Source organism: Lytechinus variegatus, chromosome 8 (assembly GCF_018143015.1).
Source record: "Lytechinus variegatus isolate NC3 chromosome 8, Lvar_3.0, whole genome shotgun sequence".
Classification (NCBI taxonomy): Eukaryota; Metazoa; Echinodermata; class Echinoidea; order Temnopleuroida; family Toxopneustidae; genus Lytechinus; species Lytechinus variegatus.
In genome coordinates, this window is record NC_054747.1 from 37872978 (window position 1) to 37897157 (window position 24180).

General features: G+C 38.0%; 1 protein-coding gene across 1 annotated transcript in view; it reads left to right on the plus strand.

Moving 5' to 3' along the window:
• The window catches only part of LOC121420463 (serine/threonine-protein kinase SIK3-like), a 30515-nt gene that overhangs the window by 2150 nt on the left and 4185 nt on the right, over positions 1 to 24180 (plus strand). The window contains 10 exon segments of the mRNA XM_041615109.1: positions 3164 to 3325; positions 4678 to 4802; positions 5830 to 5953; positions 8505 to 8728; positions 9439 to 9684; positions 11965 to 12288; positions 13161 to 13334; positions 14945 to 15042; positions 16059 to 16431; positions 17394 to 18492. Coding sequence (XP_041471043.1) covers positions 3164 to 3325; positions 4678 to 4802; positions 5830 to 5953; positions 8505 to 8728; positions 9439 to 9684; positions 11965 to 12288; positions 13161 to 13334; positions 14945 to 15042; positions 16059 to 16431; positions 17394 to 18492 — 2949 coding nt within the window.

Below are 24180 nucleotides of genomic sequence, written 5' to 3' on the forward strand. Positions count from 1 at the left end.
TCCTGCACTCTGACGTCAGAGTGCAGGATAGTGCGAGGGTCTGGAATTATCTGGAATTATGTAGCATTTAGATCAAATATAGCATTTGGGACAACTCATTAACATGGGGGAAGACCTAAATAATGAACTCTGTGCTCGACTCGCCAAATGGATATACCGCACTCGGTCCTCCGGACCTCGGTGATTTTTATCCATTGACTCTTCTCGCACATCGTTCATTATTTGGCCCTGCATGCACGTGCTTTAATACATGCATTATTTGTATACTATCAAGTCATAGAGATGGGCAGAGATAAATGTACCTCGTTACCGAGTATGCCAGTGGAGGAGAAATATTTGGTAGGTATGGAAGGTTGAAAAAGCACTGAGCTAATAAAAATAGCGAGAACAAATGACAAGAAAAAATTAAGAAACAGGCAGTTGAGAAATTGGTTTTCTTCCAGTGTACTTGATAAAGACAAGATCATTGATGACTTTATGTTTTCTCATCCTAACCGAGTCAACTTGATGAGACACCAAGGGCCCGTTGCAGAAAGTTGTGTTTTAAAAAACGCAAGTCAAAAAATCAATCGCAAGTCAAAAAATCAATCGCAAGTAAAAAAATGTGCACTGTTGATTGGTTGAAAATCAAGTTACTAATGATTTTTGGAGTTGCGACTGATTGCAACTCTTTTTGCAACGGGCCCCAAATCTTATAAGCTTTGCTGAATGCAATGCCTGTCTTATTCTTTGGGGTCAAGTTTTATGGTCCAGCTACATTTCCAGTTTAATACCCCACATTTTTGAGTAATGAATGAACATATACCAGCAATTAGCAAGCATGGCAGTGAATTTACTTGGAAATTGGCCTTTGGTGACCTGCATGCAATCCTCACCCACTGGTACCCTTGTGTGTTGGCTAGACGTTTCCGTTATCAATATGGTCATGAATTTCTTGCCTATAGTACATGCAGGGTGCTACATAAGCACTTGCCCGATTGTCCGGGGCAAGCAAAATTTAGAGTAGGGCAAGTGTTTTAAAGTAAAAAAACAAAAATACTTGCCCGAATTGGGCAAGCATGGGCAAGCAAAATTCTTACAGTAGAATGACCAAAATTAGGGTCGATATGATATTGATCCTAATTTGGGTCATGGCAGGTAGATCAGTTCATGTCAAAAGAGAGAAAAAGGTCAATGGTTTATAAAACCACAATACCGGTACTTTCTTTTGAAGAGGTAAAACTTTTTTGTTGCAAGGATTTTTTCGGGAAAGTGAAATAGATTTTGGGGCAAGTATATTCCACCTATTTGAAAATTTACTTGCCCGAGTGGGCAAGTGCTTCTAAAAAGTTATGTAGCACCCTAGTACATGTATACAATCTTAAAACAAGGCTGTATGATACACATTAGAATGATTGGGTAAAAATAAAAGTCTTGCCAATTTAGGGATTCAATACAGATTGATACCTGGGATGGGATGTATTCATTCCCCCTTGGGAAATAAAAAATCAAGTCAAATGGTGCGAAACTGTAATAAGTCATTAAGGAATCAACATTACGATAAATAATGTCTTGAAACCACCCATAAAAAGCCAGAAATCCGCTTTTCATTCTCACCAGTGTACACGCATCACAGCTTCATTGATACTGATGTGAATTCAATCCTATTTTGGTTATCATATTTCTTGCTTTCATTATGAAAGTAATTAATATTCACCCATAAGAGACGAAGGCCAGATGATGTGAATATTTGGGGTACACTGAGAGAAAATGAATTCTGTTATTACATGTATATCTTTTTAAGGTCAAGTCCACCTCAGAAAAATGTTGATTTGAATCAACAAAAAAAATCAGACAAGCACAATGCTGAAAAATTTCATCAAAATCAAATGTAAAATAAGAAAGTTATGACATTTCAAAGTTTCGATTATTTTTAACAAAATAGTTATATGAACGAGCCAGTAACATCCAAGTGAGAGAGTCGATGATGTCACTCACTCACTATTTTGTTTTTTATTGTTTGAATTATACAATATGTCAATTTTACGAATTTGGTGATAAGGACCTTCTTGCCTGAACCACAAAATGTTTAAAAAATGGAATTCCACGTGTTCAGGGAGGAATGAAACTTCATTTCACATGACAATGACGAGAAAATCAAAATATTTCATATTTCATATAATAAAATACAAAAATAGTGATGTCATCAACTCTCTCATTTGCATACCGACCGAGATGTGCATATACATGTAACTGTTTTTTTAAATGAAGCAAAACTTTAAAATGTCATAACTTTCTTATTTTACATCCGATTTTGATGAAATTTTTAGTGTTATGCTTGTTAAATTTTTCTTATTTTATTCAAATCAAGTTTTTGTTAAGGTAGATTTGACCTTTAAGAAGTCAGGTGTATATCAGCACATAAGCACACCCCTCCCAATACATGTATGGTTCAAATTGCTCCCCAATCATACACCGTTGTGGCTGAAATTGATTAAGGTGTAAATAAGTGCAGAACTCTCACTGACACGCATTACCCCTAGCCGATGTACATGTATTTATCCTATTTTATATGAAGAGTGGGAGTACATGTACATATAAATTAAAATATGCATGTTTTAATGCTAAAGGTAGGGAAAGAAGGCCGAATTTCGCTCACAAAATTGGGAAAAAATCGAAAAAACAACAAAAAAACAATCAAAATGGAAAATGGTGAACGGTAGCGAGCGGTGATGATTTTTTTCTCTCCGCTCCACGACCGCTCCAACAACGCTTTGGCGGTGTGAACATGCCTTTAAAAAGGGTTGTAAGTTTAATGTTTTTAATTATTCAATTGTGGAGAGAAAACTCCTGCACACTTATAAAATTATACTTGCTGTATAGATGTTGCTTATAATCATTAATGCTATTATTGAATCCCACCGCGGTCTGGCGTCCTTTGGCAAGGCATTAATCCACACTTTGCCACTCTCGACCCAGGTGCTAAATGGGTACCCGGTAGGATGTGAAAGTCATTGTAGCTTGGAGGATGTACACACATTGTGTGCGGGAATGACTGATTGAATCCGATGACCGGGGTAATAATATATCTGTAAAGCGCTTAGAAACGTCGTTCCGATGGATTAAGCGCTATATAAAAGCGGATTATTATTATTATACTAAATTATTTTATCTTGTTGAATAGATCATCTTATATCACACGGTAAAATGACGGAGAGGGAAGCCCGTCAGAAGTTCAAGCAAATCGTTGCGGCCGTCCACTACTGTCACAAACGTGGCATAGTTCACAGAGACTTGAAGGCTGAAAATCTTCTTCTTGATGCTAATATGAATGTTAAAATAGCAGGTGAGTATGCTGGGTTATATTCAATTGGTCTCGGGGGGGGGGGGGGGGGGGGGGGTTACATGGGGTCTTGAGGCAAAATTTGCCCCCAAAATGTCCTGCTGAGCCCTAATAAAAAGCCCCTAGCACTCGCATATGCCTGTATTCTGACGTCGGGTGTAATTTAAGCTCTTGTCTAAAATTGTGGTTTGACTATGGATAGCCAATTGTGACACAAATCTCTAACAGTAGAGGTTCATTGTACTGGCTCATTTGACTCTTATACCATAAACCTTCTCCATGTTATAAACTCCACCATGCAAACCTGCAAAGATCGAAATGTATGTAGCCTATTCACTGGAAATTAGACAAAAATGGTGAATGGGATAAAAGACAATTTATACAAAAAATAGACAAACTGGTAGATGAGTAGGACTATACCCTATGGGATGACACCAATCAATAGCATTGTGGAACGGAACTATTAAAAGTACAAGTATTGTTGAACAACTGTAATAGCACCTACATGTAAGTACTTATCTTGAGTGAGAATCATTTGAATAATAGTACAGAAAAGGGCAATAGGATAAAATGCTGGTACGCTAAATGGCTATTATGTTGATTTATGATTTCAGCTTCCCGAGATCTCTGTCATTAAATCAAAGAAACTTAGGCCTGAACTCTGGTAGTTGTTTTAAAAAGTGCTAATCAGAAGGGGGGGGGGATTCCCCAAAAGTTAGAGTTCAGATTTCACATCCTGATTGATTCATCCATAAAATGCTGATCTATTGCCCATATTTTCTTGAAAATGTTTATATTTATTTGAAAACTACCTGGACAAAAAATAATGGATTTTCTCTTCCATCTTGTTTAATTTCTGGAAAATAAACCGGCAATACAGCAATGTGTACAAGAAGAACTTTTCTGGGACAACAAGATTAGATTCTGATGAGACTAAAAGAATAGTTTTTTGTAGGCATAAAATACATTTTAGGCCAATCAATAATCCATGAGTAAATTTCAAAAGTCAGTGATTTAATAACTTTTGGATCCTGTTCTTGACTTAAAAAAAAAGAAAGATCAAATAAAGTTCAATATGGAGTTGAAGGGCATTATAGATATCTGAGAAAAAGCTAATACTCTCTTTTTAAAAACAATTGTTCTTCCAGTCAATACTAAAATCACACTGTGGAATTGGCCTTGGGTTAATCATGTTGTACATGTATTTTAATTTCTTTCATCAGTCTTGGTTTGGTCTTTTGGTTTCTGAACCGGAATCTTTATGTCTCTCAGCAGCCATTGAATTTTGAAGGAAACATCCTTCATTTTGTCTTCTATTCTTTCTTCCTCCATCTCCCCCCCCCCTTCCTCTGCAGATTTTGGTTTCAGTAATTTCTTTGAGAAGGACAATCTACTGAAGACATGGTGCGGTAGTCCTCCCTATGCCGCCCCAGAACTCTTTGAGGGTAGGGAGTATAACGGTCCAAAGGCTGATGTATGGGTGAGTATAGATACAAACCACTCTTTTTGGAATTGATGGAAAACTTTGATTACCAATCTGGAAGTAATCAATTTTGACTACATGTACATCCTGTTGAAGGAGCTTCCCAACAAACATGTGTCCCTATGCTACACCAGGGGGGTGTTTCACAAAGATTTAAGTATGACTTAGAGTCGCACTAAAGTGTCTAGTTGCGCGCAGTATAAAAGGCATAACAGCATTGGTCAGATCATGCCAAGCTGACGCGCACGACTGCGTATTGATCAATAAGATTGCGCGTTGCATATCGTGTACGCTTCGACATTTATGTGCGACCTAAGTCATACTTAAATCTTTGTGAAACACCCCCAGGTTCCCGTAACAAAAGATAAGCGAGTAATCGTAAGCTTGATCTTCATGATTAATTGTACATTGTAGTCAATGCAATCAATCTTTAAAAATTGTTCTACAGTTATTTCTAAGCTTTGTGTTATGTTCCCCAGGTGGGTGTTTCATAAAGCTGTTCGTAAGATACAAATGACTTTACGCACAACAGGGGAGCGTTTCATCAATATTTTCATCCGACAAGTTGTCAGATCTGACATTTTTCCTTGATTTTGATTGGCTGAGATGCACTGTTCCTATGGTAACTGTCGGATAAACTGGTACTTGTCGGATAAAATGTCAGACAAATCGTTTCATGAAACGCTCCCCTGGTGATCCCTTCTTGTGTTATTCGATATCTCTTTGTAATTGATATATGACCTCAGAACATGTTCCAGTCGTGCGTAACGTTGTGCGTAACTTTACGAACAGCTTTATGAAACACCGACCTGGGGAGTGTTTCATCAACATTTTCTTCCGACAAGTTGTCAGATCTGACATCTTTCTCTGATGTTGATTGGCTGAGACGTACTGTTACTATGGTAACTGTCGGATAAAATGGGACTTGTCGGATAAAACGTCCGACAAGTCCTTTCATGAAACGCCCTCCAGGTCTGAACTAGCCCAGTTAAACTGTTCAATTATTGTCTTTTGTTGTTGACAGAGTCTGGGAGTAGTATTATATGTATTAGTATCTGGTGCTTTACCGTTTGATGGAAAGACGTTACACAGTTTGAGAGCAAGGGTTTTATCAGGTCAATTTAGGATACCATTCTTCATGTCCGAAGGTAAGTCTTTGTGTTGCTCATAATATTAAATTTATCTAACTCACAGGCCTGTATTCTGAAGTCAGGTTTAACTTGGACCATGTTCTAAGCCTGTGCTAAAATTATGGGAGCCAAAAATTCTAAAATTCTATTCATATTGTATATTTCTTATGTTTACTATTTTGGCTCTGTTTGCTTTCATAATGATGTAAATAACTTCAAAATACTTCAGTTATCATTCTCAGACAATTTGGGTGTCGTATGAGTTAATGAATTGGAAGTGTACTGTTAAGGATTTGTGCCCCAATTGGCTTTCCATAGTTTTGGTTTAATTTAAACCCCAGTTCAGAATACGGGCCATAGGGTGAAAGTCACATAGGTGGTTTAAGATTAATTTGCCTAAGCCTGGACAAGACCATGACAAGCACAAATCAAGTGCATTTTAGTAAAATAATGCTAATTTGCCCCCAAAACCTGCAAAACTAAAACAGGGCCCCTGAAATTCTTTTATGGGGTCAATATTATATGTAACTGAAATACAATGTAGCCAATTAAGGTTAGTTTGATCAAAATTGAGCCCTGGAAAAAAGCTTGTTCGAAGCACATGCATTCTAAATGAGGAATCACTGGAACAGCATGCTCAAGGTTCTGACTCTCGCCTCGTAAACAGAAGGCCGTGTGTTCGAATCCCACCACGGTCTGGCGTCCTTTGGCAAGGCGTTAATCTACAGCTCGCCCCTCTCGACCCAGGTGCTAAATACCCGGTAGGATATAAAAGTCATTGCAGCTTGTCCAGTACTGTGTGCACCTCACTGGCAAATGACTGGAATACTCCCCAGGGAGTGGAGGATGTGCACACATTGTGTGCGGGAATGACTGATTGAATCCGATGACCGGGGTAATAATAAATCCGTAAAGCGCTAGATGTAAAGCATTCTGATGGATTACGTACTATATAAAAGTGAATTATTATTATTCTGAAGCTTACTAATGTCTCAAAATTTTAATCGATCCATGGTCTAAATTTTAACATCTCTGTGAACCTAATCCATGGTGTTTGATTTGTGGCGAGTAGATATATGTAATAGCACTGAAGCTTTAGAAATTTATGGAGTAGTTTCGGTAACACAGGTCTGCGTTGAGTAAGACCTTCAGAATAGTCCTAACGCTTTCAGAAATGTAATATGATCTTTCTGTGAGTTGTTTAGATCTATTGTTAAAAAATATAATTCATTCCTCCATAGTATTTACAGAAACAACTCAAAATAAAGTGGAGATAACCTGTTTAAAAGTAATAAGAGTACTCAGCACCATTCCCAACAGCTGTAATAATACAGTATGTGTTAAAGGGGAAGTTCACCCAGAGGAAGAACTTGGATTTGAAATGAGAATTCATCCTCAAGTAGGTCTTATGATTATCAGAAAAAATAGAGAACAATAATGGTTAAGGTGTGATTAAAACATGTCAGAGAATAAGAGATTCATGCATTTTTAAAGTTTCTAATAGTGAGTGGCGGACATCTTTGACTCTTTCATTTGCTTTTCACTGAGTTGTGCATATAACTTATTTGTGAAAAACAAGTGAAACGTTAAAATGTCATGACTTCATTATTTTACACTGGATTTTGATGATATTTCCAGCATCATGCTTGCTTGAGTTTTTAGTATTAATTCAAATCAACAGTTTGCTGGGGTGGACTTTACCTTGAAAACAAATTTTCTATAACTACATGTATAAGGAAAGTATTTTTATTTATTTCTAATATTTTGACAGGGTAGCCCATTCACCAGTAAGTAGTGGTCTTCCATGGGGCCCTGAATAACAATAAACATATTTACAAAGTGCATAACGTATGTACAGAATGTTACAGCATTAAGATTCACATTATGATTTGAATGTAATACGAAACATTAACAAACTTAGCAGCAAACAAAACGCAGACGAGTATGTGAGCAATATAATTAGGAAACAGTCTCCTGTCGTTGGTTGCAGGAAGGCAAACAGATTTATGCTCTATTTTTATTCTCTTCGTGATTTGACTTTTGTAAGGTTTCTCTTTATAGGTATTAGGGTTTCAATGTTGAATCCTTTCAATATGGAGTTTCAATTACATGTATTTCTTTTTGTATGTAGGTGGAGGAGATGGTATGGAATGATGTCAGAGTGAATGATGATGATGATAGTGATGACGAGGATGACAATGATGATCGTGGTGATTGTGGTGATGATGATGATGAGAATGAGGACAACGATGATGGTGGTGGTGGTGATGATGGTGGTGATGATGATGATGGTGATGATAATGATTATGATGATGAAGATTATGATGGTGATGATGATGATGGTGATAATGACGATGATAATGATGAAGATGGTGATGGCAGTGGTGATGATGATGATGATGTTGTTGACGATAAGGTGATGATGATGATTGTATCTTTTTTTTCTAATTTCACGCAATTTGAGTTCCCATTTAAAAAAAGTAGGAAGCAAAGGAAGAGAACTATATGGGAAGAAAAAGGAAAAAAAACTATGATAACAATCCTTACCCAAAATTCTTATCCTAACTAGGTTGTGAAGATCTAATAAAGCACATGTTGATCCTGGACCCAGGCCGACGTTACACGACAGACCAGGTCCTGAATCATCGATGGACCAAGGCCGATGGAGCAGACCCAGTCTTTGATAAGATGTTCAAAGAACACAACGTTGAGAGCGATCGGGAGGAACCAGTGAACGAGCTGATCCTACAACACATGGTCTCAATGGGGCTGAAGACGGAAGATATCATGCAGGTTTGTAACATCAGGGCCCTGTTGTACAAAGAGTTACGATCGATCCGATCAATTGTAACTATGGAAATCCATTAGTGTCATAATTTTTCTATGAAAAATTTGCATAATGTCCTTTTTATGCAAAGAGAAGCGCAGTGAATTTTCAAGAAAACAATGAATGCACGAATATACATCACACCTAGAAAATATTTTGAACAAATATGCATAATAGATGTTGACGTTGCTGGCCATCCATAGTTGCGATTGATCAGATCAACGTTTTTCTTTGCACAACAGGGCCCCCATCTTACAAAGAGTTATGATAGATCCGATCAATCGCAACTACATACTTGCAAAGCCAGCAACGTCAACATCTAGAATACGTGTTTGTTCAAAATATTTTCTTGAATTGATGCTTATTCATACATTCACTGTTTTCAAAACAATTCAGAATGCTTCTCTTTGTTTTTAAAGGACATTGAACAAATTTCCTAAAGAAAGAATTATGAAATTGATGGATTTCCATATACTTGAGATTGATTGGATCAATCGTAACTCTTTGTAAGACGGGGCTCTGATGTGTATTGATTTGTTGTGGGAATGATTGAAATACAATTCAACAGAAGTACCTAAGTCACCAGATTTCAAATATGTTTATGTAAGACCTCCTTAGACACTGCTTCTATCCTTTGAATAAATCATGATTGTTTCATTTTCTTGGTTCCGTTCAGTCTATAACAAACCAAAGTTTTGATGAGCACAGTGCAATCTACAATCTCCTGCTGGACAAGCATCGTCGTCACCTGAGGGCGTCGCCTGGGCGTGTCATGGGCGAGGCCACGGAGGAGAGCCAATCAGCAGCTGCCCTGTATGCCTTGGCGATGGGGGAGGGCGCGGCCGCTCAACGCAACCTGATGCTTGGTGACCAGATGATCCCTCAAGTTAATGTGACCAATGAAGACAACCAAGTTATTCAGGTTGGTTTCTTATCCAGGGGCTGGTAGAACAATAATAATAATAATAATATTAAATTCATTTATTTGACATCCTTTAAAAACATACAAACATATATACAAGTATGCAACAACAAAGGAGTAAAAGAATTTAAATCACAGTATAAGCAATAAAAAAAAGATGGTAGAAATATAAAAGAAATGTAAAGAAAATGTAGCGGATGTAGGAAGTCAGAAAGGCCATTGACCTGTTCTAGCCGACTCCCTTGATTACTACATTATGGTACGATTAAAAACACAAATAGAACAGAGGCAATAATTAACAGACACGGTGTGATAATAATAATATAGGTATCTTTACCCAGGGTAGCCACTTCAATTTCAAAAACTGTTCTACCAGCGGGCCCTGCTATTATTATCATAACAATGATTAGTGATTGATTGTAAAGTCGATTTGAAGGCTTGATTAATACATAGTGACCAATGTAATCGAGTGTTAAAATCAAACTTACGATCTATGCTAAGCTCTGCATTATGGGGCCTAGAAAATCACCACTGTTAAAAGCTACCGAATTCCTGGAATTTGTTTGGTGTAAAGTTTGAATTGATGGCCAATTTCCATTTATCCTTATTGTACTGGGCTATTTTGTTCCATGAAAATACTTGGGGAGGTGGGGTCAGGCCCTCTATCGATCTCAGAGGCGTAAAATCCAATGAATTTGAAAATTTGCAAGCTGATACATCTTCACGTGCTGAATCTGATGGTATGATTTATTTTCATCAATTATGCTAGTTTTCAACAAAAAGAAATTAGCGATTTAATCATTTATAATGAATATTTAATGCATTTTGAAATATTGATAGTACAGTCCGATTTGATTTTATTCCATTCAATATAAAAAAGGGTAAAATAGACAGGTTTGAAAATGATAATAAATTACAATATTACAATGATGTAGATAAGATTATGTGATTAAAAGTGGAAATAAGTTGCTGTCTAACCCTAGAGGGTTTGTCGAGACAGCCACCAAAACATTATAATAATAATGATAAGCATTTATATAGTGCCATCTATCTAGAAATATTATATTCCGAGGCGTAATATTATTATTATTACCCCGGCTGTAGCTCGTGCTGCCTTTCAGCGCTCATGCATTCGAGGAATTAATCGTGACGGACACCCATTCACTTCACCTGGGTTGAATGTAGGCCCGTTTCGGGTACACGTGTACACGTGTACACGCACGGTCAAGTCAGTGCACGTGTACTAAATTCCATCACCGTGTACACGGTAGCATCTGCATAAAGCTTGCATGGGGCTACAAAGTCAGTGAACAAGCTCACAGCCTCACATTAAATCTTAGTTCTCAGACACTGCACATGTTTTAATTACTAATATGTCAATATATTTCAATTAATCCAGAGTGAGTTCACTTCCAAAATCGCCAATTTAATCCACATTCTTTCTGGAGACTCACGTTTTTGTACCACGAAATGGGTCTGCTCCGGTCTCGAAAGCTCGAAAGCATTGCTCAATCACACTCAGAGTCAATTTGAGAATCACCAATTGCGATAGCGATCATCGCTACAACTTACGTGTTATACACTCGCACACATGTGCTACAAGCCTACAAACAAACGCTCTTCAAATTGGCAACATAATAATGAAAATCAATCGATAACTTCAGTTACACTTATTCTGCAGCGATCTGTGCATGCATGTACGGTACAGTATACAAAATGCGCATCCAACGAGCGTCGGCGCTAGCTAGGGCCCTGCACTGATTTTCTTTTGCATTCTTTATTAATTTAATGCGCTGCTAAGCCGAGTAAACTTTTAATTTGCACCAATTTTTGTGGATTGATACTTCAAACTTCTCAGGTAAGCTTTAAAACCGTGACTTAGGCTATATAGACCCCTTTTTATGACATGTTGATGCGGGTCCGTGTCGACATGAAAACAGAACTCGCTCTCACAGTGTTTACAACGTGTACACGTGTACACGACCGAAAAACACGCCGTGTACACGTGCATCAAAAATGGACTTTCAAAACGGGCCTAGTTGAATGCAATACAATCTGGATAAATTTCTTGCTGAAGGAAATTACGTCATTGCTGGGATTCGAACTTACGACCCTCTGTTTCAAAGTCAGAAGACTTATCCACTACGCCACAACGCTTCACAAATTATACAGATTGGTAGGAAAATAGATAATAAAGAATTCTACTTTAGAGTAAATTGATGGCATAAAAAACAAGAAAATAAAGCAAAATATCGTCATCACCCTCTTCATTGATTTCAGTCTAATGACCAACTGGAGGAGATGGATAGTGACCCAGAGGAGCCAAGCCCGGAGGCTCTGGCCCGCTACCTCCAGATCCGAAGGAACACCGTCATCCCTGGAGACCCCTCCGGCCACAAGCTCCCTGCAGCCTTGCGGGCCAAGCTCCCTCCCCCTCCACAGCTGGCCGGCCTGGGGCTCGGTGGGGAGGGCGACGCCCCCCTGGCCGGCCTGATGGGACTGCCCTTCGGTGGGGCGGGTGCTGCGTTCAATATGAACTTGCCACAGAACTTGCCCCTGTTGAGTGCTATACCCAACCAAGCAGAACAACAGCTCAATTATAAGGTAAGAAGCAGTGGTGTCACTTTTCAGAGTTTTCAAACATATTCTTGGCCATAGAAAATATCTTTTCCATAATAAAGAGAATAAATAAGAATTGTTTGTTTGTTTTATTTCCGTAATCAGATAAAAAATATACTATATACAAGAGAAATACATACAATAACGGAGGATCACCCAATTCAGCTGTATTTGCAAAATACTGCTGTTCTTCCTTGGGGAAGCCTATAATGAGAGGCAAATGAAACCTCTTTGCTACTTGGTAACATAGTTAATTGAGTTATGAATGTATTGTATAGTGAAATAGTACGTTATCATTCAAGTGGGTCTGGATTACAAAACTACACTGATGAGGACATTGCATTGCGGGGGATGAACCTTTCCAGATATGAGAAGTTAAAGATAAATACCAGTTGTGGTAACGATCTAAAAATGACTTTTTACAGAATCCAATATAATAATAACCCAAGTGCCTTTTTGTATGAATAGAAAATATGTGGCAAAGGATTCTGGAAGAAATTGTGTAATTGCTGAGAAATCAGCAAATAAGCACAGGATTCGGGCACTTCCATCAGGTCTTTCTTACAGCAATAGTAATAATACACTGTCCCACGTGTGCCTATCTGTGTTGGCGATCTTCAGGGTGATCGTTTTTCAGCTTAGATTTTATGATTTCACAAAGTTCAGTTTACGTAAGTGTACCAGATCAAGATCCACGATGGTATATTAATACTTAACCTTGGTTTTACAGACTTTCTCATGAAATCAGTGTTTTACTGCAACTACTTTCATTTAGCTTTAAGGGATTGAGGTGGTACTATTATGTCTACTTGTTCGTTTAACCTTTAAGTTTCCACCCCTATCCTTCCACCCCTCAGGAGCAGCACCTGTTGAAACCACCAGCCCTAGAAGCCACTGCTGGGCAATCTAACTTTGGTCGTAGGGCGTCCGATGGGGGCGCTAACATGTATCTGAATATCCAACAGTTCAGGAAACAGCTTCAGACTGCAGTCAGAACCAGTCAACCAGGGGACATTGATGCAACTGGACAGGTATGCACATTAATGATAACAATAATAATTATTATAAAAAAGGTGTATTATTTCAAGCATCGCAATTGGCCAATATGCGTCACATGACATCCAATTTTTTTGTGCATGCACAGCAGTGCAAAAGGTGCGCAACGAAAATTGACGTTTCACGCTCAAGCAGACCAGTGCTGGAGAAGTTCCGGGAGAAGTCCAACAAAACTGTACTGTAACTTTTTAGGAATTTGTTTCTGTATTGCTATTTTATAAAACAAATAATGCACTTGCTGTGTCGTGCGTAAAAGTAAATGCAGAGAAAGCTCAGTTTCCTCAGATGGTGCTGCGCACTGGGCACTCGCTGCCAACGGCTCGTGCACAGTGCGGCACCTATCTAAAGAAACCTCCCATGCTCTGCATCTCCACTAACGCACTCAGCTGCATGTATTATTTGTATATAACAACAATAATAATGTAGTTCTGGTATAGCGGATATCACATTATGAAATAGCGTCCCTATGCGCTTCCAGACGACTTGGATATTTTCACCCTGGTTCTAGCCGTGAAGCATTTACAGCGCGGTGGCATTACAAGGAATGAATTCCTGCCATGTACCCATTTACCTCACCCGGGTTGAGTGCAGCACAATGTTGATCAAAGAAACTACACCATGGGATTGGAATCCACGACCCTCCTGTTTCAAAGTCAGAAGCTAAATCCACTGGGCCACAGTGCTCCAATGCCAGTTGTGGCAACAGGGAATAGTTCTTAAGATATCACATTGCAATCTGCCTCCAGTTTTTTAAAGACTTCAATGCAAAAAGGTTGGTTGAAGCTTAAAATTTATTACATTAAAAGTCAGTTGTGTAGCAGGACTTCACACAGGACTGTTTAGAATCAAGTTGGCGCTTTTCTCTTATGATAAAAAAATGCTACTCATATGAGGCAAGCAAAAATATTTCCTGCGTAATGATCTAACGAAGAGTTACGATTGATCTGATCTTCCTCAACTGTATTGAAATCCATCCATGCCATGATTTTTTCTCCAGGAAAATTTGCGCATCTCCTTAATCTCCTTAACAAAGACAATTACACTGAATCTTTAATAGAATGATGAATGTATGAATATGTATATATTATTACCTAAAAATATTTTGAACAAATTTGCAGTCTAGATGTTGACACATTGTTGGCCGTCGATAGTTGTGATTTATTGGATCAATTGTAAGTCTTTGTAAGATAGGGCTCCATCTTAAGAGTTAAGATTGATCCAATCAATTGTAACTCTATGGAAATCCATCAGTTATAATTTTTTTTCTACAGGAAATTTGCAAAAGGTCCTTTGTAAACAAAAGGAGATCACCCCAAATTGTCAAGAAATCAATGAATTCATGGATGTACATTCATATCTAGAATTTTTTTGAACAAACATGCATTTTATATGTTGATGTTGCTGGCTTTCAATAGTTGCAATTGATCGGATCAAACGCAACTCTTTGTAAGACAGGCCCCAGAATCCAACAAAGTAACCACCCAAGGATGTGTGAGTAAACAATATGTGCCAGAAGGTGCTGGTTGAAATTGTTGAATCTCCTTGAACCAGTTTTGAATTATGTTTGATATGGTTTTTCATATAGCTTGGTACGGAGACATTGCAACAAAGATTATCTGATACAACCATGCCAGAGGAAGATGAAAACTCAGATGGAGAGCCAGATGAAGAGGCAATACGAAGGTGAGTGATTGAGAGAACGAATGAATGTGATCTTTAGATGGGTGAGGGAGTGAATGAGAATGAGATGAAGAGGCAATACGAAGGTGAGTGATTGATAGAACGAATGAATGTGATCTTTAGATGGGTGAGGGAGTGAATGAGAATGAGATGAAGAGGCAATACGAAGGTGAGTGATTGAGAGAACGAATGAGTGTGATCTTTAGATGGGTGATGGAGTGAATGAGAATGAGATGAAGAGGCAATACGAAGGTGAGTGATTGATAGAATGAATGAATGTGATCTTTAGATGGGTGATGGAGTGAATAAGAACGAGATGAAGAGGCAATACGAAGGTTCCTAATTGAGAGAATGAGAGAACAGACTCTGTAATGATTATTTGTATTAGTATGGTGGAATGAACGAAAGAATGAAGTCTTTTGTTCAGTGAGGGAGGGAATGGGAGGATAAAAATATTGCTTGTAAGAATCAGTCCCATTATAAATCAACAATTACTGATTAAAGGAGAATGGAACAAGTAGGCTTGTGTCGAAACAGAAAAGTCAAAGAATAAGAACAAAGAAAGTTTGAGAAAAATTGGACATATAATGAAAAAGTTGTGAGCATTTGAATATTGCAATCACTAAAGCTATGGAGATCCTCCCATTGGCAACGCAACAAGGATGTGTGATGTCACATGTGACCAACTTTCCCTTTGATGGACTATATAATACCCCAAAATGTCTCTTTTTGCTTTTTCTCATGGTGATACAAACCCTTTATCCATGATGTATTCTTTAAAAATCTGTATTACATGCCCTCCTATAGAGAGAACAAATGACCTACTGATAGATAAAAAAGGCAGTTTAAGTGAAATATATACTAAAGTAATGGGGAGAGTTGATTTTTCTGTTTTCATACAAGCTATCTTAATCCAAATGTTTCATTCTCCTTTAATAACACTAATTATGTACAATGCAGGACCTCACTCTCATTTAGACATTGCATACCCTTCAAACTTTTTATTTCCTTTTTGACAGATATCTCAACAAGGGTCGATGCCGGCACACCATCGGCCCCGACGTCCTTTCAACCAACGACATGCCTATCGTCTCCCGCACCCGACGGGAACGCTTCCTCCAACCAGAACGCCCCCCTCACCTCTTTGCCTCCACCAACGCCCGGCGAGCCTCCGACGGCATGCCCAATCTCCAGTACTACCAGCGGGAGCGTCTTGAACGACTGGCTGCTACCGGAGGGGGTAGCAGTAGCAGTCAGAAGAGTTCCCTGAAACAGCTTCATAAGGAGTGTCAGCAGTTACAAAAGCAGTTCAGCTCCCCCGTTGATGCACGAGCCTTGGAGCTTCAGCAGCATCAGCATCAGCTCCACAAAGAAAAGATGCATACTGGCATGGTAAAAGTTGTGCAATTCATATTAAAGGGGAATGAAACCTTTTGAAAAAGTAGGCTTATGTCGAAACAGAAAAATTAGAGAGTAATAACAAAGAAAGTTTGATAAAAATCAGACAAATAATGAGAAAGTTATGAGCATTTGAATACTGCAAACACCTGCAATCACTATTGCTATGGAGATCCTCCCATTTGCAATGCAACAAGGATATGTGATGTCACATGTGAACAACTTTCCCTTTGATGGACTATAAAATACCCCCAAAAATGTATCTTTTTGCTTTTTCTTACGGTGATACAAACTCTTTATCCATGATGCATTCTTTAAAAATCTGTAGTACATGCCCTCCTGTAGAAAGAATACATGATCTACTGAAAGATGTGATAATAGAGGCAGTTTAAGTGAAATATATGCTAAAGTAATGAGGGGAGTTGTTCACAAGTGACATCACACATCTTTGTCACATTGCCAATGTGAGGATCTCCATAGCATTAGTGATCGCAATATTCAAATGCTCATTATTTGTCTGATTATTCTCAAACTTTCCTTGATCTGTTTCTTTGATATTTCTGTTTTCACACATGCTTTCTTGTTCCAAAGGTTTCATTCTCCTTTAAACTCTATAGGCTACTCAGACAAAAAGGGAGTAAACCATTTCTTGTTAACTTCATTCCGTACTCTTTACTTTGTTTTTAAAGCATTGTAGATATATCATCTCTATTTGAAAAGTTTTGATAACAGAAATATTATTAAATTTGCATACTATCATCTCAAATATTGTTTAGAATATAAAATGTGCTCTCAAAGGAATTGGATATTAGAATCTTTGCTTTAGCCTAGCAGCTCTTTAGTAGGTTGACAGCTTTCTGAGCGGTTTAGACTGACAGAAGGAATGAAGTGAATCATAAGAATTAACATACCTTGGTCATCAGGCAGATTAATGGTTTATTTTTTTCTTATTTCAGTTATCCCATTCACCAACGGGGATATCAAGCACGTCACCTCACCTCTCACCAGTTTCGTCCATTCGTAGTGATGTCCCCATCGCAGACATCCAAACACAGCATCTCCAGCAGCATCTGCAACGCCTACAGCTCCAACGTCAGTCGGACAGTCCTCCAAGCCTTCGGAAGCTACACAGCCCAGGCAGCAGAGCGAGCCCTCCGCTGTCCAGCTCGCTTCCCGTCCACCCGGAGGAGACTGGCGTCGAGAGTCCAACGGATACAAGCTTCCCGACCAATCCCTTGGACACAATGGTGGGGTCACCGCATTCTGTTTGTAGCCAGCCCGACGAGTCTGTTCCAAGCCCAGTCTCCGCTCATTCCGTTCACTCGCACCGAGGAGTGGAGGTGAACCTGAATGGTCCGGATAGGTCTAATCAAGGGTCGGGGAGTCTTCGAGGGGACGGAAGCCTGGAGCATGTCGGTATCAACGGTCCGCTCTTAGAGGAGACGGAAGATACCAGAGAACGCAGAGACAGTACCCGTAGAGACAGTTCCCGTAGAGACAGTAACCAGAGCCTTGATAGGGAGCAACATAGCTCCAGTATCGACGCGGAGCAGTTGATGCAAGCCATGGCGTATCAGCAGCTTCACATGATACAACAACAGAACTCCAACTACACTAACCAGCTTGGCATGGCTGGCAGCCCCGATACCGTCCAACAACACCTTCAGCACCCGCTCCATCAGATCCCCATTCAAGATTTTGCCCACCTGGCTCATAGACACTTACACCACACCGCCCCACTCTCGGCCGTCCCCACCGAGCCTCTCCACATAGGTATGGCCGCCCATTCACACTTGCCTAACTACCATCCCTCTGCGACGCAAGCCTACCTAGCGGCCCAGGCCAACCGAGAGCTGAACGAAGCCTTGTCAGTCAGCAACGAGGTTCCTGCAGGGATGTCGGCAGTGCCTTTCAGTCAACGTTATCTGCTTCCTGGTATGGTACCTTCCCAGTTAGAACAACAAGCTCAAGAGTTTGAGGAAGCCGAACTGCATCACCAGGTGTTAGACAACACGACTCAGAATCAAGAAATGCATTCCATTAGTGGGTTTCAAGGTAAATAGACTCCACATATACCATTCAATATCCTAGTTATCATTATATAAATGGTTTCACTGATGAAAAGGCAGAATTCTCATCATATATCATTTTATCTCCTTTCTGAAAAAATAGTATTCACACAGTTCAAAAATTTCAGGACAGCTCAGAAAAGGTTGTTTGCTAAAGTTTGGCATATAAAGTGGCAACGTTCTTTTGCCTAGAAAGAGTTCTATACAGAAATATGTCTCTTCAGACAATATGAGATTGCCAGACATTGCCATACTTCTGAAATACAGCCTTTACTCAATTTTCTTTTCTTTTTCCCCAGTGACGATATTCATGTACTAAACATTTTTTTTTGTTGCAAATTCAACTCTTCAATTCAGTTCCATTCAATTCAATTAATAACCATCTATCCAAAATAAATATTCATCATTCTTTTATGATGACTATAGGATGTCATATCTGTAATACCTGCTTGATTCATTAACTATTTCACAAACATCAATCTGAAAAAATGGGTTCATTCTTCAAAAGGGTTTCATGGTAAATTGGGCTTTTATCCCAGTGCAGTTTTACATCAGGGTGTTGTTGCATAAAAAGTTACCATTATGGTGACTTGCATGGAATCCTTGATTCTGATTGGTTGGTGATAAGCGTTACTGTGGTAGTTACCACTGGATGGCAAAGTTGTCATAATAGAATACAAATAATGAATGTGTATGAGTGCAATGGACAGAATACTTCATGAGGTGAAAGATGAAATGAATGATCCATTCAACTCGGCTACGCCTCGTTGAATGGATCATTTCATCTTTCACCTCATGAAGTATTCTGTCCATGGCACGAATGAAGAAACATTCAGTATTTGGTTTATATGACACATAATTTTTTTTTTTCATGTGAAATTTATGAATTTCGATGCAAAACATGCTCATGCAGTGTGTGTTCGGTCCGTTGATTGTTACGTCATTACAACCAGGAATGCGCACTTCTTGTGCATGCAGCTGCAGTCTCGGTGCGCGCGTGCAATGGACAAAATCGTATGGATCCAAAATTGCACGATGACTGGATAAGAAATTGCACGGCTGATGACGTCATTGCGAAATAGGCTGAATGAACAATATCAAAGAACCAATCAAATCACAAGGATCTGTCTAGGTGTCATATAATAACTTTTATGCAATGGGGCCCAGATCAGAAGACATCAATCTGAATCATTCTTTATATGGTTTTCATGGTATCTGTTCCATCACCTATGTACAGATTCATTTATATCTTATCTCAATGCACCAAGACAAGCTTAAGAAGGAAGAAAACATTGATGATTGAGTTTATCTCTTTAATTCATTACACCCTATATTTTTTTATTCACTTTGGGGTTCTGGGGGGGGTGTTTCACAAAGATTTAAGTATGACTTAAAGTCGCACTTAAATGGCTAGTTGCGTGTGGTGTAAAAGGCATGACCGCATTGGTCAGATCATGCAAAGAGGATGCGCACTACTGCGCGTTGCATTTCAGATACGCGTCACTATTTAAGTGCGATTTAAATCATTCTTAAATCTTTGTGAAACAGCCCCCTGAATTATTAAAGCCTGTGTATAGCTTTGGTAAAGGGTCAATAATGTGATTGATAATCGAATATCATCTAATATGACAGTCTTACTGAAGCGTAGAGACCGTTAGATATTTTCCAACTGCACTTCTCTGAGAAAATTTAAAATATTCAAATCTTGGATATATAGCGCCCTCTCTCGGCGATGCTTGTTTTAAATTTTAAAAATGGGCATTCAAGCACTTATCTTATAAATTTAGTGATTAGATATCCAAAAGTTACAGACAAAGAACATATCTTGAAAGTTTCAGCCCATTCCATGATTTGGAATAGGATTTAATTGAAAGACAAAAACACACAGATATTTTAATTTGATCGGGTGACCCGATCAAGTTAAATTTCCATGTAAAATCGCAAAATTTATCCTGTAAAACACATTTTCATTTCATATTCTCCACATCATAACTGTTATAGGGCATATCCATTCATATTAGCTAGCAATGAATTGGAATAGTGATAGGTGCATTGTGGTGGATTTACCAAAACTATACACAAGCTTTCACATCATGTCCCATGAACTCCTCAATAACAGTTAATTTCTATCTTCTAAATATAAGTGTCTCAAACTATGTTTTGAATGAATATAGATGCCTATAAAAATAGCACTTTCTCCAGATTATCATTAAATGTCAAGTGAATGTAGTAATTATTTAGCCCCAAAGGTCTTGATATCCACAAGAAGGAATTGTAGAGATGTCACTAAGGCTAGATTGGAATGCAAGCAATGCAAAATCGTCAGCTGATTTTTGTTTTATGAATATCGAAGTATTGGACAATCAGTATGTTCATATTAAATGTACACATTGTATATTCTTCCAGCGTGAAACCGTATGCATGTGAGCTGAATTACGTACAGTATGTATCCTACTGAAGTATTACACGTCAGTATTGCTATTAAAAACATGCTGTAGGAGGTGATAGGATATTTGAATGCCATGAATTATATTGCCTAACCAATGTTCAACAGTAGAGGGCAGCATTCCTACCAAGAGAGCCTCTTTGTAGGAAAGTAGTGGCATGTCAGACACTGATTAATTTTTGATAAATCATGCCTGTTTCTGGCTATTCGTTAGTGGCGATGATAAAAAATTCCAGTGTTATCGCTGTAGTGGTGCTGTAGCTTAATACATATAGTGTCGTTATGCAGTAATGTGGAGTAGTGTATTGTATTTAAACAAAATTAATATATACATTAAAAAATTTAGCACATGAGGAATGAGCCGTAGATGTATGTATGTTAAATTCTTGAATGTATTTGTTTTATATTGGAGAAAAAGTTAGCATGAGCAATTGGTGTATTCTACATGACCAAATCAAGAGGTGATGTTGTATTTTTGCGAACTCACATGGAAAATATGGATTATGTCACACAAGAAAGTTGATTTGATTCAAATTATATCTAATATATATATGTAAGTAGTGATGACCACAGTGTGACATACTTAGTTTTGTGTAGGTTAAGTGTTTGATGATGTCCATACTTGTAAGAAACTATTTTTACAGCATTGTAGGCCATTGTGAATTCAAGTTATGTACACATTCTTCTATCATGCCTTTTATAAGAACTATAACTTTATCCAAGCATTCTGGAGGGGAGAATCTGATTTTGTATTTATTATTAGTTATTTTTTTTTTTTTTACAATTTTCAGCTTTTTTTTTTTATTTGACTTGATTTTTCTTTGATAATAGCATACACTCTACCTAAAGATGTAAATGATGTTTTAATCCTATTTATGAGCAGAAATGCATGTAGTCGAGGCTGGTACTTAAAGTCACGACGCCACTAGAAAAACGTTCTCCCTGATACTTTTTACATATGACCCAGGCTGAGGCCAATGCCGGCAATATGTGACTTTGAGGCCGGCGTCGACTACATCCCGGATATTCCAGTATTGCACTGCCTATATATGACAAGATATTTACAAATTTCTATATGATAACACCCAGGGCTAGGGATATGTAGAAGTTTTCTCAGACCTTTTTCCTTGTGGCTAAAGGCCTAGTCACACCGCCCGAGCGTTGTTGGAGCGGTCGTGGAGCGGAAGGGAAATCGAGTCGAATTTCGTTCACAAAATTGGGAAAAAATCAAAAACAAAAATCAGAATAAAAAACAAACAATCGAAATCGAAAAATGGTGAACAGTAGCGAGCGGTGATGATTTTTTCTCTCCGCTCAAACAACGCTCGGGCGGTGTGACCAGGCCTTGGCCAGGACTTGATGCTTACACCGATATTTTTATATCACTATCACATCATACAACCTTTTCCTCATATACTTCACATAAAAACTCAAAGAGATATGTCCTCATGTTGCAATCTCTGTAAAAACACTGTATGTTAAGAATTGCATGTCTTGTAAATATGTTTACCTTAAGGAGTGTCATCCTGTATATTACTGGCAGAATCATATATTTGATTATTTACTGCTTCTTTAAAAACACCTTGATATGATAATGTATAGATAGGTATTAAGTGTAAATGTAAATTTAAATGTAAATGTAAAGAAAGGTTAAGTGTATTATCCGTGCTTATCGCTGATCAGTTTTTGTGGAATAATTTGGTCCTGTCATATTTATTTTATCTGCTTAGATTGTAAGGCACTTTATAGGTGGTGTTTTTGTATGTGAATGTATTTCTTTTCACTCTTGTCCAAACCGTATGCTTGCCAATTGACAACTCTAAGTCCGTGACTTCATTATCTTCTAACTTGCCTTTTACCTTTAAGCGTATCTGTTAGGTAATCATTCAACACGCAAGTTCTGGTTCTTACACTTGTTTTTTAAATCCAGTTTAAATTCATAAAGTGGCTCAGTGTTAACTATATTAAGCTATATTTGAATTAAGATTGCATATTATTACTTATTCTTTTAGGATTCCACACATGTTGATATGTTAGAGTTAATTTAAAGAGAAATTCCAGTAGTTGCAGTAAACACTGATTTCATGAGAAAGTCTGTAAAACCAGGCTTAATTGTCAGTATATTATCGAGGATCTAGATCTGGTACAGTTACATAAACTGAACTTTGTGAAATCTTGAAATCTACGCCGAAAATATTCACACTGAAGATCACCAACACAGATAGGCACACGTGGGACAGTGTATTAATATTGTTGGAATAAAGACCCGACGGAAGTGACCAAATCCGCGCTTATTTTGCTTATTTCTCAGCAATTACTCAAATTCTTCCAGAATCCTGTGGCACATATTTTTTTATTCATACAAACAGACACTTGGGTGGTCATTATATTAGATTCTGTAAAAAGTCATTTTGAGATCGTTACCAATACTGGAATTTATCTTTAAGCTATATTTGAATTAAGATTGCATATTATTACTTATTCTTTTAGGGTTCCCCACATGTTGATATGTTAGAGTTAATTTAAGTCAAAGGTATAGTGTACAGCAGATAGGTCCATATTCTGATAGCAGGTTTAACTTTAACTCAGGTTTAAAGTTGTGGTTTAAGTATGGATAGCCAATTGTTACATAAATCACTAACAGTAGAGATATCATACCTCAGCTCATTTGGCTCTCAAATCATAATTGTCTCGTAAGTATAAATAGATTATTGTCTTCATCAATGGATCAGGGAAAGAGCACAGTAAACATAAGGAAACGTTCAACTGAATAAAAAAAAATGATACTTTTGGCTTCCCATACTTTAACCACAACTTTAAGTTACACCTGACTTCGGAATACAGGCCTTAGTGTTTAATAATAAAAAGTGACTGAATGGTATTGATGATAAATTTGTTAAGCACAGGATAATGATCAGCTTTCTGAGCGGTTTAGATTGAATTTGATAATTTCGTCTTAACTTATCCATCAGCTTGTTTTTTATAAGGATGTAACCTTACCAAATTACTTATCTTAACAACACAAACTGTGTATATTTAGAAGAAACAAAATATATCTTTAAAGTGCTTATAAATGAAGGAAAGGAGGATATATTTAGTAAAATGTTCAGGGCTGAGAATTCCACAAAGGTTTTACTGAAACTTTAAATGATAGGTTCCAATAAGTTTCTACTGGAATAAATTGTGTAGGGCGCTGTACCAAATACTAAAATGAATTGGATTGGAATA